The sequence below is a fragment of the Semicossyphus pulcher genome, unplaced genomic scaffold, assembly GCF_022749685.1.
Source record: "Semicossyphus pulcher isolate SPU_LCO1_2020_fin unplaced genomic scaffold, fSemPul1.0.p SCAF_1, whole genome shotgun sequence".
Classification (NCBI taxonomy): domain Eukaryota; kingdom Metazoa; phylum Chordata; class Actinopteri; order Labriformes; family Labridae; genus Semicossyphus; species Semicossyphus pulcher.
The window spans coordinates 17,605,831-17,621,443 of record NW_027211603.1 but is presented as its reverse complement, the minus strand read 5'-3'; the positions used below and the strand labels follow the sequence as shown (position 1 = coordinate 17,621,443).

The window sequence follows — 15,613 nt, the reverse complement described above, 5'->3', positions numbered from 1 at the left end:
ACATATCAGACACAATTTTATTATTTCAAGCAGAGCATTTCTATGTTTTAAAACATGACTGGAGCTGGTCTTAAGGAAAAAGAAAATAGAAAGGCCCTCAAGGTGCATGTGGCAGGACTTTTACATAGGTTATTCAACACAAGAGGTGTGAATCTCTAAATTCTAAGGTGTGTTGACAATAGGTTATAACCAAAGTGCCTCTTTATGCTACAACAAGCTACACTGCTAGGCTAGGTAGCTAGTTCTAAAGTTCAATTAATCTGGCTTCTCGTTCAACATAATATTCGGATCTTTGGCACCGATGTTTTAGTAGCCAAGACTTAGAATTTACTTGAATCCTGAATTACCGTCCAGTATGTTTAATACTGATGTGACAGCAGATTCAGAACATTCCACTTCAGTGGCAGCCATCTTGGTATATTCGTCATATCTAACCCATCCCACTTTAGATAAACGCTTGTGATTGGCCCAACATGAAACTGGTCGCATAAAAATCTCTCTGAACACGAGGGGGTCAACATCTGCCAGAGCAAATAAAACATGAGCTGAATTGTCTGGTTCCCAGGCTGTAATAGAGGCTACCTCTTTTTTTCGCATCAAAGCACCCTTTATGTTTTCTTCACTGGAGGGGCACCATGGAGGGCACCTTACCACATCTTATCTACCATATAAGTAGGTATCCAAGAGGGGACTTCAAGAATTAAACTTAAAATAAAATGTAAAACGGCATAAAATCTTATATTCTGAAATTGTATTTCATGTATTTCGGTTGTTTCAAAAATTAAAGATAAGATAAGATAATCCTTTTTGTTTTACACACAGTCACTTAATCAAAAAACGAGTGAAGGTGTATTTGCTGTCACAAACGCTAGCGTTACCAGTTGAAGGTCGACCTTTACAGTTTTATTATGTTGAGATAAAGGTTATATTTCAAAGGCAAATAAGTCAGAATTACTTTGTTGTTTCCCAGACATTGATGATGCACAGATGATGAAAGGAACTTCCGTTGACACCGACTTGTTTGTATATAAGCATAGATTTTACAAAGAATCAGCATCAGTCAGGCTTCTAGAATACCTGGGAGATCACCCTCAGCCAAATAGTGTCTCCCCGAAACGCAGTTCAACTTGCACTTATATAGGTCCGGGGTGTGTGTCTGTTTGTCTTACCATCTGTTTCACAAAAACCAAGACCCTCTCATTTCAACCCAAAAGAATCCTAAATCATCAACACATCTGACATGGTTATCTGCTCATTGGCATGTTTATAGTACCGTATACATCATTTACGACAGGGCATATTATTTGTTTTACTACTCCTGCATTAGCAACATTCCAGAGTCACTTGTAAGCAACTCACATCTCAGGTCAGATACTACAACTGATATCAATGTTGTTTTTCACGTTGATTTTCTAACTTGTGTAAGTGTGAATGAGATGCCATTTTATCATACACACACACTTTTTTATTACTTAGGTCATATTGTTTACAGATGATTATCAGTGGTGTGCGCAACTGCTGAGTCACGCAAAACAGAGGTCTACCACTACACTTATGTACAGTAGGCTTTAGTGAGATTGTTTTTTTTTATTATTTAAATCAGTGAACATGTTAATACAACACATTTTACAACAACAGTCCTCAACTACGTTTGTAACAGAGAACAACAGTAGTTAGTAATGGGTGTGAGGGGAGAACATATCATAGTTTGCCTGTATGGCTGCAGTGTAGAGATCTAAGTGACTCTATTGTACTTGCACTGTGAATACACCTTAGTCACATAAGTGATGCTGATCCCTGCTTGATACAAAATTGTAATCAGGTTACATGATTGTGGGTGGGGGCCTCCAAGAGGACCATGAGCAGGAACCAGCGGTTCAGACAAACCATAATAACACAGTCGTGGTTAACCCTCAGTAAGAAACTAAACACTTTGTAGGGGGAACTTACTCATTATAACAGTTGGAGTCTGTTCTCTTGTACACTAATGTTTATTATTTATTATTTAATTGATGAGGCAGTTGATACATGTTGAAGTAGGGTTAAGCAAGGTAGAAGAAAAGGTAGAGGGAGGGTCTTTGAGTTTGACTGGTCTGTCTGCAGGTCAGTCGATGATGTACATACTGCAGGACTGTGCATTGGATAAGGACACAGGGCTGTTGCTGTTTTGATGCACCTCAAAAGAGTCGGCAACACTGTGGTCCTCAGGTTTAACTGTAGCTGTAACCACTTTCTGGAAACGCTGCTGTGAAGCTGAAAAACACACAAACTCATAAGATAAACTTTATAAAAGATAACAAAAATAACATTACTATAAAATAAAGAAGGTACATTACACAATCGGTCTACATTTCAAACCTGACGATTTTGAACGAGACATGAGTCTGTTATAAATGTGGAATGTCTAGGAGGGAAAACAGGAGAGCACGCAGCGTTTGAAGGCACCTCACAGAACTAATTATTACATTTTACGGTATGTGTTTTTTTCAACTAAACACTGCAGACATTGGAGGTGGGCGTCCTAGACTGAGGAAGTGTAGTTTAGCAAGCTCTCTGGCCTCCGCCAGATGACACGTTTTACGTAGTCTGGCGAAGGTTTTCCAGGCCCATTGGAGAAGCGGGTAGCGTCCTCCAAAGGCACAGAGCGGAATTGCATGTTGTTGTTTTTTTTACCATAATGGCATTAGCTCCCCATAATAGCATGATAGGATTAAGGTTGAAAATCGACAAACTGGCCCTTTAAGTGAATCAATTTTATTGATATTGAAAGTATCCATGAATAACTTTAATTTCCTAAATTCCCCCCACTTGAAATGAGCATCATCAAAAGCACATAGTTACCTCTGAGGAATTATTTGTACGTAGACATCTTCATCACAACTGTACAATGCAAAAACCAAAGAGTAGCTTAAACTAGTTAGAACCTCCAGAGATGCTAAATATTAGGGCAGCTCTACCCTCTCCTTTTATACTTTACACTCCCAGTTTAAGGTTAAATACTGTAGTCTCCCAACCAGCACCAGATTACACTTTATACACTAGTTTGACAGGCCAATTAGTTCTTTTTAAGAGAGGCAGATTTAGATGCATTAATTCAGTTCTCCTTTGTAATGTTGAGCCTGTGCATGCCGCCTCACCTTGAGGGTGGCAACAGAACTGCCTTTTCTTTTCTCCTCGAATTGTCTTTAAGTGTCTTCAGAGGACCTTTGATAGTAAAAACAAGAAAATATTCATTCTTCATGTCTGATTAAAACATAAAACTTGCACTGAAAGCTTTTGTTTTGCTTTAAACTAGTCCTGAGACAAAGTTAAATTCTGACACTTTTCAGTTCTTGATACTGACACCAGAAGAATCACAACGACCATCACCTGAAATGTGAAGACGAGTGCTGCTGGTGACCACCCCTTGCAAAGTTAACTTCCTCCTCAGTCCTTTTCATTAGTTTCATTCCCTGGTTAAGGTATGCCTTTCTTATTTTAAAGAAGGTATAATCCATCCATTATCTATACAGCTTATCCTGTTCAAGGTCGCGGGGGCTGGAGCCTATCCCTGCTGTCATTGGGCGGAGAGCAGGGTACACCCTGGACTGGTCGCCAGTCAATCACAGTCACCGACACAGACAGACAACCTTTCGCACTCACACCCACACCTATGGGCAATTTAGAATCACCAATTAACCTTACAAACATGTATTTGGACTGTGGCAGGAAGCCGGAGACCCCGGAGGGCACCCACAAATGCACGAGGAGAACATGCAAACTCCGCACAAACCAGGGTTTGAACCAGTGACCTTCTAGCTGTGAGGCAACAGCGCTTACCACCGTGCAGCCCAAGAAGGTTTCATGCCCCATGGAATGCAGATGCAGATGTTTGGCCCATTTTTTAAAGTGTGTAAAGGCGCCTCCAGAGAAGAGAACAGAAAGAGTCGCGAGAAGGTGGATTTCAGGAAACACCTCCCAAAGGTGTGGTCATCCATGTGGACATCCATATTCCCTTGTGTCCACCGAGGCAGCTCCACCTCACCTTCTTCTGTGCACCACAGTGAGACACCTGCTTTCTGGAAATGGGCTGTCCACATGTCTGACACTTCTTAAACAGCTCCATCAAGCAGCTGTCATTCACGATAGTCTGTGACTGACTCAAGTCTCTTTTTGTGTCTGCTTGTGATTCTGATGTTGCTGTGGAGTCTCCTTGCGAAAGCTATTGCTCAAGCGATCCACAGATTCCACCAGGCAAGACCTTTCACTTAAATCAGCTGGCAGACGGAGCTTGGAGGAGGAGCTTGGAGTTCCTGAGGCAGTCTGGGATGACAGATGTTAAATTCAAAATTAGGTACAAGTAAAAGAGTGTGCGACTCATTTGAATGTGTTTCACAAAACTGACATACTTTTATTTTGACAGCATGTAACAATCATTTGTACAAGAAAAAGTCACCAATTTCAGGTGTTATACATACAGTAATTAGCGTAATTAGCAGGGAGTAAGACGGTGATGCAGTCTCAACACAGGTACCTTGAACACCCAGGAAAGAAACCTCTGAAGATGAACTAACACCCTTGAGTAAAAACAGTCATTGTTAAGTAGGCACTGATTCAAAATAACTAAAGTGTTACATTCAGAAACGACAGTGGCTGTCTCATTTACGATAACATACCAATCCTCTCTAAGTACAACAAGCTGTCATACTGTATAAGTAAGAAGGCTTTCCTATGTCATACTTACTGAAGTTAATGCAGAGGCCCATCGCAACAAGCTGTCCACGCTGGACCCTGAGTCGACTGAAGTTCCAGCAGGAATCTTGGCCTAATTTAAAACAAACAACATTTTTTGATACAAGTATGCTGAGCAGTCATGCATTCCCACCTGATAGTTTCCACAGACTTTCTCCTTTGAACACCACAGGATGCCAAATGATAAAGTTCAGTGCCGCAGGTAAAACAAAAATACTGGCTTCGAGTCTCATGTGCTGCCACTGTGTTCAAGTAGTATTAGTAAAAAGTATTTAAACACCCCAGTTAAACTGTTTGTTGCGGAGTGAAGTGCACGTCATGCCACTGTTTGCTTTAAAACAAACATGGCAGACTGAAAGATCATAAATGGTGAATCCGAACGACAGAAAGTATTTACCTCTGTTGGGCTCCTGTCACCTGTCTGCAGAGATGTGCTTCCAGATAACACTGTTATTACGGGGCGCTGTTTTCATTAGTTCCGCCTGTATGTCCGGTTCATAATCTTCCGATCTAAAATGCTGGCGACAAACTCGTATATTGCCGTATTTACTTACTGGTGTGTTTTCGTTAAATGTGGGGTTCTGTGTGGCCTTTAACCACTTTCTGCGTCGTCCTGGGTCTCCTGCGGGCAGCGAGTGGAACACGCTCCCCGGGACCTCGCCTTCTTGTAACCCTTACAGCCCGGAACAGAGCACATCCCCGGCATCGTTATACTGAAAAACAAACTGCCCTCAGTGTAAAAGACACGAGGGTTACAAACCGACAAGTGTCACCATATCTGGGTTGTCGGTATACTACTGACCAACCAACGTTACCGCTGAGCGTAAACACAACAGTGTAAGAGGCTGCCGCTTTGCATCCTGGGAAACGTAGTGCTAGTGAGGGCTTTTTCTAGGTTAAAAAAAATATATAGTCGAGGAGAAATTAAACAATCTGCAGGTACGATAGCTACATTGAGCTCTGCCTTTTCTGTTTTACGTAATACTTTGGTGAACTGAAGTCCAAATTAAGGGTAAAATACACACGTGCGCACAAACTTTGGTCACGTGATAACAACTGAACCATCTCAATGGCAACTTACCCCGGTGCGAGATGAGGCTCAGTTTCCGCTAAGAATTTGTGCTGTGCTCCTCAATCAATGCAAAGATAAATTCTCTAGCTAAAAATGAAGGATTTAGGAGCTTTAGAATGCGATAAAAATGCCTTACTTGCTTTTTATGACTACAACATTTGTATTTTAAACACTTAACTTTCATTTACACAACAAATGGTCAACATTTAATAATAATAAATGTATAAATAATTTCAAGGAATAAATAATGACTAAAATAAATTCGAATAGACAGAATTAACCAAAACACTTGAGTTTACACCCATAGCATTATTATGAAATGTGTCATCGTTGTTTTTCTCCCCGCATTAAACATGTTATTGACTAGCCATTTTTATATGTGCCATATTTAAAGTCTTATTTCAGAGTGCCTAGCACTTTTTCCTGGGACACTATTATCCCATAATATTATTTTTTATGATTAAGTAATCTCTCCTCACTTGCTTTTAGCCAATCATTTTCTCTGAGCCTCCTATCACCCTCAGCAACAACCAGCAAACTAAATTCTTGTTGTTTGCAACTCAAGTTTTCTTTGTACATTATTTAGATCTCTTTAAATAAACTATTTGAGTTTATAAGAGTTTTTATTTTTCATATGTTGATAGTACAGCGTTCCCATGGATGGAAGAGTTTACCTGGCATCCATCCTGATGTTACATCATAGGGAGTACTCTGTGTAAACAGCCTGTGTAAATTATTCTCTGGCTCTGGAGAAGCTTCATCAAGTCTGAGAAAGTAACCCAGATGAGGTCATAGTGATGTCATCAGGGGTATCTCATCTTGAGCCATGGCAGAACAATGTTTTTGACCTTGGTTACAAAGAAGGGGAGTGGATGTTGGATTTTAGCAGACAGGGAGGGGTTGGAATTTATAATTATACTGAAGGCTGTATTTTGTTATGCAGTTGAATTGAAATTGGTTTTGTTTACATTTCTGTCACACCAACCAAAGAACCAAACATGGTGGACCAATTCGTGCTGCCCACCTTTGGGAAGAAAAGGTACAGGTATATACCGGGAAGCAAAAGGCTACAAAATGATTTTTTCTATGAATAGATGCATCCCCTCAGGCTGTTGTGTCCTGCCCTCTAATAACATTATGTTAAAATATTTTTTCATTTTACATGTTTTCTGAGTACTTTCATTGATCAAGAACATCTGCAGAAGTTTGTGAAATCTAAGTTTGTCCAACAGGTGGCAGTCTGCAATTAATAATACAGGAGAGTGAAGCCTCTCTTGCATCCATGTTTCAGTATATTAGGAAACTTGCTTGAGATGATAAATGTTTTCCTCTTGCATGGTTTTTAGGTATATACATTGAGTTATAACATTTCTGTTTTCAAAGTTGGCCATTATTTAGCATACATTATAAACTGACTGGAGGACAATACGCCATTGAGTTACAGCACATAGAAATCCCAACACATCTTCTTTAAACTCTGCATGGTAAGTAGAAATTTTGAAAATACTGATTGCATTGGATCCCTGTGTAAGTACATGTGCTGAGCTTAATGTTTGAATGAGTAAAAGTCTAAACAGCACACAAGTGTTGATGTTTCTGGGACTGAGTCTCCTAAAGCCCCTGTCGGTGGAATAGGCCTCATTCAATAAAACATCTGGATAACAAAGGAGGGGCAACCCCTAGTGATGCACAAACAGCCCACCTGTTTGTCAAACTGATCACAAGTGGCTTTTGATCTGCTTAAAGTGGTTAAATTGTTGATTTTTATTTATTTTCTGAATTTGAGTCATCTTCAGTTGCTTGACATGCACTATGTTCAAGTTAGGATTCATGTGAACCTCAAAGTAGGCCAGTTGAAAAATCTTGTATTAAGCTTAAGTCATTTTTGTATTGTGTAGTGTTTAGGATACTTGTAACATGTTGGTGATCTCAAAGCTGCAAACCCCAGCTCAAACGCAGGGGTCAAACCAGCTGCAGTCACTTGGTACAAACTCATTCCCCACACCACATGTTCTTTGTAATTTCAGTTCACAAGGTTTTTCTTTTTTTAGTCACAATAGTTTCAGTTAAGGCCTGGCTCCTCTTTCACTTCACGGAACTTTGTAAGTATTAATATGCTTTGAAAACTTTCTGAACACCCACACCCAGCTCTGACTTCCAGGCAACGTATATAAAAGAATCAAACACTTCCTCTAACAGGAGGAAGAAACTTAATTGGTCTTCCTCTACGTAAGTTACAAGTTTGAACAACGTTTGAACAGTTATCTATCCATCTATCCTGGAAGTTTTATGAGAAGTTCACTTGATAATAAAATTGATTACAATTATGCCCCGCAACTGCTGCTGATATTCTTGTACTGGTCTATAAGTTCGTGTTTAACAGGTAGCCTACATATTTGGATTAAATCTTGAGATACACTGCAGTAAACTAGTGCTTTTCCTTTGGCTATATCCAATGCTACTTTAAACATTGCTCACCCCTTAAATGCAACAAAGACCACAATTACAAAAATCAGTTGCACGATGTAATAGAAAGTACAAGACTTGTATAGAACGTTGATATTTCAACGACTAACACGATAAATTGCGCATCCCCGAGCTACAGCGACAACCACTTTGAACCCTGCGTTACTGCAGTCCTCTTGTCTGGTTTCTCGTTAGCGCGGAAGGAAAAGTAGTTCCTTTACAGCGGAAGGATCGCACTGTACTATGCATTATATGAGTCTTGAACAGAAACTGACGATAAAAGGGACGTCTTTTGGTGCAATATTCTGCTATGATCGTACATATAAAATATTCATACAGGCTGGTTACGTTTGCAATATTTTAGCATCGCAACGCCGAGCTCTCAAAGCGGACCATGACAGCCTCTTTATTAGCGCTAAACACACCTGTAGATAAACTGAGCTGCCATGTGAGGAAAAACGCCTTCTGTTGAACCATTAATTTACAAAAACACTTTAGTATACATATTTTCTTCAATAAAACAAATACGAACCACAGGGAGCTGTCGTACATAAACTTATCATACCCCCCTTTAAATCAAGCTTATTTTTTAACAGCTAGCAATTCTTGTTAAACCTAGCCTGCTACATAAGCTTTAAAGACAAAGTTTGACGTTATATTATGTGAAAGTCGAGGTCACACAGACAGTGACAATATCAGAATAGTCAGAAACATGGTTTAAAGAGCTTTTACTCATTACTTGCTAGTTGTTGTTTTTTCTACATTTTTTCTTCATTAGACTTTCTCTATCTTGTGAAGCTATAAGACATACTTATGTTTTCCTTGTTTTAACTAGCAGGCAGTCACTTTCCTTTATGGCTCTCAGACATTCTTCAGATCGACGGACTACTCTCGAGTTTTTCGCCCTTGGAGCTGAAGTCTGGTTAATATCAGAGACGAGTGCTCTTTTTGTTCGTTGTTTTGCCATTTGGGAAAATGTCCTCTCTTGTTTCTCCAAACAGAAACAGAGCCGATACGCTTACTGACGACATCACGACAACCACTTACAGCTAGCTTGTTTTCAAATGCCCGCCTGATTTCCGCCAACAACAACTGCACTTCTGGTTTGAACCTTTCAGAATAAAAGCATTACATTATCTCAATACAATTAAATTACGAAAAAAATGGAATAGGGCCACACACTTATGTCACAATACTATTTAAAGTATTAACTTACTAACTTAACTAATCAAAAAAGTTTAATATTGTACATCAAGTTGCAAATAGAAATATTTGACAATAGACAAAACCATGAGTTACCTCCTCAAGAACAAATGACAAATAAGAATTAAAATAGTGTGTTAAAAAAGTTCAAAAGTAGCCTAAAAAAAAAAACAGCGAAAAAAGGGTTCAAAGAAAGATTTAGAAATGCTCCGATCCTACTAATACAGTTACAGAAGTTAAAAATCGGATTTAAGAATACAGATACATCTGATTGGCCACCTAAAGTGACACCCCAAAATCCTTAACTAGGATTGGCTATTTGCTTTGTCAGAGGCAGGACTTGTGTTAAAATCAACTATTTGGGCTGTGGTGCAATAGGTTGCTAGTAGCTTTCTTTCCATTTCAATGTGGCACATTTCCTTTTGTACTTACATTGTTACTCTGATATTTGCTTGTGTGTGTGGACACATATACTTCATGCCATCCCTGCATAAGTCAGTGCCCCAGTTGGGCAACCCCAAAAAAGTCTGGATCCGCCCCTGCATCTGGGACCTAAATGACAAAAACTTAAGGGGTTGTCAAAGTCTTGAGAAAAACGTATTAACCCAAGCTTTGAGAATAACACAGTCTTTGTGGTGTAGGCTGACATCAATGGTCGAGCAAACTTTTTAGGGGGCATTGATATTTTTGCCAAAGGGCCCATGTTGGTACCTTACTGCCCTCTGTTCAAAATACAGTAGGAACTCTGTTGCATACAAATGTTCAATCTAGTGCAACCAGTACTCAGTGGGATAAAGCTAAGTGCTTGTTTGAGGTAATGCCTTCAAGGCACTGCAAAATTTCCTTAAAATTCAGGACACAATCTTTTATGATATTTACTTTAGGGATATTTTGTAAATTTCCCTACAAATTTACAATTATTAAAATTACCAAATCCAATTGACCTGAAGTGAACACATGGCTTTTCAAGGTCTGCAGCCCTGCAGACTATTAACCTGGTTGGCCCAGCTCACATCCCTATTTTGTGACTATAGAGGAATCAAATCTTTGTGACAAAAGCTATAAACACTATTTTGTTGAATATAACTTATTGAAAATCAATAGCCTACATTATATTACATCTTTTCAGGGAGTCAAATCTCAAGATTTTCTACAGTCCATTTAAAATCCATTAAATGCACCCATAGCAGTGATAGAGCAGAGACAAACATGTCATGCATCAACACAGTGTGCGCTGATTCCCGCAGCATCTCCCGCTGTGTGGGACCATCATGTCACTGTGCTCGGCGGAGGGATACAATAACCAATGTCATCGTGGTGCTGAGGCTTTTGCAAAGCAAAAATGTCTGCCTAAGGGAAACTCGTAACTGATATATATAGAGGATATTTTCACAGGTATTTCCATTTAAAACCACATTTCGCTTTTTGGAGGCGTACTGCAAGAAAGTGAGCCTTCACCAGATCACCCTAGTCGGGATTTTAATCGGAAAAAAGGTAAAATATCAGTGGGAGTTTGCCAGAAGCTTTCGGACCTGTGAAAGAAGTTGGGAGTTGAGAAAGACCATCATTGCGTTTTGTATTATGGAGCAGGGGGTCGAGACTGTCCTTTGCAATATTTGTTTGGCAATGTTACTTAGCTTTAATAAGTTTGTAATTTATGCCTCACTGGTCTAAACTGCATGGTCTTTTTCTCTGTACTAATGTCTGAACATTGACTTAAACCGCTGCAGCTGGTTGCAGCTCGCGAGCTATTTTCAATCCATATCAAACAGTGACTGCGGCTAGCCTTAGCCGGCTAGCTAAGAGACGCTGGGCACCTCAGCTAACCAACGTTATGCTTAAAAAACTGCCACATTAATCACTGACAATAACATAGCCAGTGACAGACCTAATGAGGGAGTACCATCAAGTAGTAACAGTGAGTGTTATCACAGAGAAACATCGTTACTGTCTGCATTAATGCGATGCTGCAGGTCCTGCCATCCATTCACAGCCTTAAATCTCTTTTTAATAATCGCAGTGTAGAACAAAACTAGAGGTGTAAACTTAATTTTTTAACAATTTCATCAATCACAAAGTGGCCAAACTGTCAGTCTCTCTGTGTGATTTAATGCCACAGCCAACTTTACTTCACAGTCTCTTTATTCTGCATGCATAATAACAAAATACCTCTCGTGGCTGACAGTCACTTCCTGTGCCACTCGTCTCCGCTGTGTGAATAAAGCAGACAGGGATGTGACCTGATGAAGGGCTGTGTTTCTGCAGGTCTCTAGATCGCCAGGATGAATCCTCAGCAGCGGATTGCCGCTCTCGGAACAGACAAGGAATTAAGTGACCTGCTGGATTTTAGTGCGGTAGGACTGATTTTTCTCTCTTTTTTACTCTTACCATGCAGCTCTGCGGGGTTTAGAGGCGTGGGGCTGAAACATTGCTGATTGATAAGTTAATATTAGTCTTAACCAGGGAATTCAATTATCACCTGCCAAATGCATGGTGGAAAAAGGTCACCTGCCAGCATTAAAGGTTTCTTTTATACTGAAAAATATTATTTTTATAAAACAATTCTTAAATTAAGACTTTTCAGGGATTAAGATTATAGATAATTAAACTGTCAAATACCACTGACTGACTGTCCCATTCTTAATCGTTGTACCAAGATTTCAAAAGTGGCGGACAAAAAAAGCTTTTTTCTTTAACATGCCGCAGCAGCAGTCGAGGGAAATCTTAATCTCAGACCCTGGATTTGACTAATATGAATTCCCAAATTATCCTTGATTCTTAAACACCTTCCAGAATAATCTGGTTGATTTTACCCTGTTGCGTCTTTCACTAATACACATTCATATTCTTTCCCTTCAGATGTTCTCCCCGCCTGTAAGCGGAGGGAAGAACAGGCCCACCACACTTGGAAGCAGTCAGTTCAGTGCATCAGGTAGGACCCCCTGTTATGGTCTCAGTTTTCTGTCTCGTCTTGCATGTGGCTCTTATCCCTCATCTGTGCTGCTCACATCTGGTGCTTGAAACATAAGCCCTCCACCTGGAATTATAGTAGAGAAGTGCTGCAGTAAACATGTAGAACAAAGCATGATTTAGGCCGTAGACATGTGTACGACTTTTATTGATCCAATCTGGGTGTAATACAGTGAAGGTTAGTGATGTTTTCACTGTCAGATGAATAAATCGGCATGTTTTGGCTGTTTTTTATGGAGGTGTGTTGTTGAGTGTCAGTGCAGAAACAACATAGTGTGTTCTTTTCGGGGTTTGCAGTGAGGTGTGATGGAGGCAAATCTCGAATCAGTTCTGTGTGAATGAGATTCTTGTGAACAGTCAAAGCTGCAGCTGCTTGTAGATCGTATTTAAGCATATTACTGTAAGAAATCCTGTCATCGAGGTATTCTTTAGTGGGTTTTTTTTTAATACAAGTAGCAATTTCAAAAAGTGATCAAGAGCTGCAACGATCAAGCTGTTCACCCCAACTATTTTGACAATCGACTAATTTGTTTGAGTAATTTTTTCAAACAAAATAGTCAAAATTCCTTAATTCTGGCTCTTTAAACATGAATCTTTTATATTTCTTCCTCTATAACAGTAAATTGAATATCTTTGGGTTGTGGATCCTCTTATCTTGGCCTATCTTTGAGCATCTTTATTGCAGAACGGGTTTGTGGATGATTTGCTTCTATTACACTGAGTTCAGATTCCCTGCTTCTGGATTGCTTCCTAGATATAAACGCCACAGGACATTAATCTGAAGCCCGTCTATTGTCTGATGTGCTACTAGAGAAAGTCAACAAACAAGCCTTCTGTTTTCTGAAAGCATGTTTTGTGAGCATCCACAAAGCCTTGTTGTAGTCAGTTATCTGTGAAAGGAAAGACGCACACTTAGTGGAAACTGAACGAAAAGACAAAGAAGGAAGAACAGAGCTGTCACTCATGAACTGTGGAGATGTGAGGAGGAATTTTACAATACCTAATCATTTGAGTGAGCAGGACGTTTGTGTGTGTGTGTGTGTGTGTGTGTGTGTGCTCTCTTTAGTTAAACAAATGTCAAAGAATCTCCAGTCAAATTGCTGTGCAGCTTAAGGTAAACTTAAACCCTCCTGCTGAGGTTTACATATAGATGTTGATGAGATTGAACAATGCAGAAAAGGAGACATGCAGAACAAATGCACTTGCTTTTAAAAGCGACATCTACTTGTCATCCATGTATTGTACTGACATTGTATTACCATGTGCTTTATAATTACATATAGCAAGATGTGTGGACATTATGTGGACACCTTTAGGCGGTGCCCTGCCCTCTGTGACTTGTAAAAGCAACCAGCGTCAGCACGGTGCTTTTTGTTCAGAGCAGAAAAGAATTGGAGACTGTCGAGAGTTTCAGCTAAAGCTCTTTGTCACGTGTTGTCTGCGGAGCAGCTTTGTGCTTTACAAATATCACAGAGTCCAAATATGGGACGTTTTTCTGTACAACTTCTGAAAATCATTTTAAAAGATGGCCATGACTAGAAAAGGCTACTTGGTTTAACTCAGAAAATATAAAATATACTGTTTATTTTTTAATATTCTATTAATTACTATTTCTACAAAAAAAACTATTTAAAAATCAAATATTATATTTTCTGTTCTTTGATTAAAAAATGATTTCTGTTATGTTCTAACATAAATCTTAACCACAACAAAACAAGTTATAGTGGATTTTTTAAAATATATTTTTTCCATTTGTTTAAACTATCTGTTTTAGCTTTGCTGAAATGTCAGCAAATTTAACTCCATTGGTAATGGGATGGGTTGTTGAAGGCAGCAATATTTGGTTATATCTGGTTATTTTGTCGGACACAGAGCAAGTTTCACACTTGATCTGGGACAGTGAGTTATTAAGGAAACACAGATGAACAACATTTGCATTGCTTTTCCTAAATATGACCAGTGTTCTTAAGTTTTTTCTGCATTGTAAATAAAATAGGTTGCCATTACTGTGATTAAAGTAAAAAACTAGTCAGTACTGATAAGCCAACGTGGGAATGTCACAACAGACACCAGATTTAAAAGGCCTGGTAAACTGAAAAATATAGAAAGATTGACCTGTGGTGGACGGCACAATCACTTTTGTGTGATCTCTTTTGGGAAGAGCTTCTGTGTGAGAGACTGACGTTAATATGTCAAAGTCTCACACTCAAGCTTTAGGATGAGTCAGTTGGTATTTCGTTGATTGGGTAATAACTTCTGTGTTGGTGTTTAGGAGATAAATATGTGATGAGCATTGAAACTAAGGACAGGAATTTGTGTTTTTAATGCAGATATCTATCAAGGTATTAAGTAACTTAAAGGGCATACAGATATGAAATATACCATGAATTTTGATTAGAAAATCAGCTACATATCTTTGACTTGATTGTAATTTTTGGAGGTTCGTGGAAAAACCCGACCAATACTGGATTATTTGAGCTGATAATGAAGGATATTTAAGAGTTGAAGAAATATGATGAAGATATTTCGTCTTATAGAAATGTATTTCAACATAAACAGACACTTTCGATATGGATGCCTTCGATTTAATTTTCTAAATGGTAATAATATATCTGCAAGAAACTAATATCAGGTATTTTTCAGTCTCTAGTTAATTGGCTTTAAATTTAATGTGCTTCCCGAGACATACAAGTCAGATGGCATTCCTTATTTTCTATTTCCTGAAAATGAAACCTTTATCATGTAAGAAATGCTGATTTCAGAATGAACTGCAGCACCTCAGAGTGTATGAGGCCTATAGAGGGTAAATCCCTCCTTCCTGCAGCCCACAGTCTGTGCTCCTGTGTCTCTGATCCTCAAGGTAGGGGAAGCAGCTCTATAAGTGATTGTGAACATAAGGCAAGTGAGTGTGCAGACAGAAGTGTGGAAATTGCAGGGAATGAGAGTTTGGATTATTGCATCTCAGCTGGGCATAGACAGATAATTGAGGCAGAGTGGGACTGGCGAGACCCTTCAAAAGTGTGCCAGAGAGAGATGGATGGAAAAAATAGCCAAAGTGGCTCCAGCAGAGATTCATCATAGCTCCTTCCAGCTGTGTTGATGATGCAAATGTGATGAGGCCATTGACTCTTTAGTGTAGCGGGGCAGTGGATGGATGCTGTCTGAAGGTAA

The 15,613-nt window shown here is 39.3% G+C and overlaps 1 protein-coding gene across 2 annotated transcripts in view; it reads left to right on the top strand.

The window, feature by feature from the left end:
• Window positions 1–10,841: 10,841 nt before the first annotated feature.
• tcf12 (transcription factor 12) overlaps window positions 10,842–15,613 on the top strand; it is a 72,488-nt gene continuing 67,716 nt past the window's right edge. For both annotated transcript variants that reach the window (XM_069683719.1, XM_069683648.1), the window contains exons 1-3: window positions 10,842–10,966; window positions 11,738–11,826; window positions 12,332–12,404. In XM_069683719.1, the coding sequence (XP_069539820.1) occupies window positions 11,755–11,826; window positions 12,332–12,404 (145 nt within the window). In that variant the 5' untranslated portion in view covers window positions 10,842–10,966; window positions 11,738–11,754. The remainder of the gene's footprint in view (window positions 10,967–11,737; window positions 11,827–12,331; window positions 12,405–15,613) is intronic.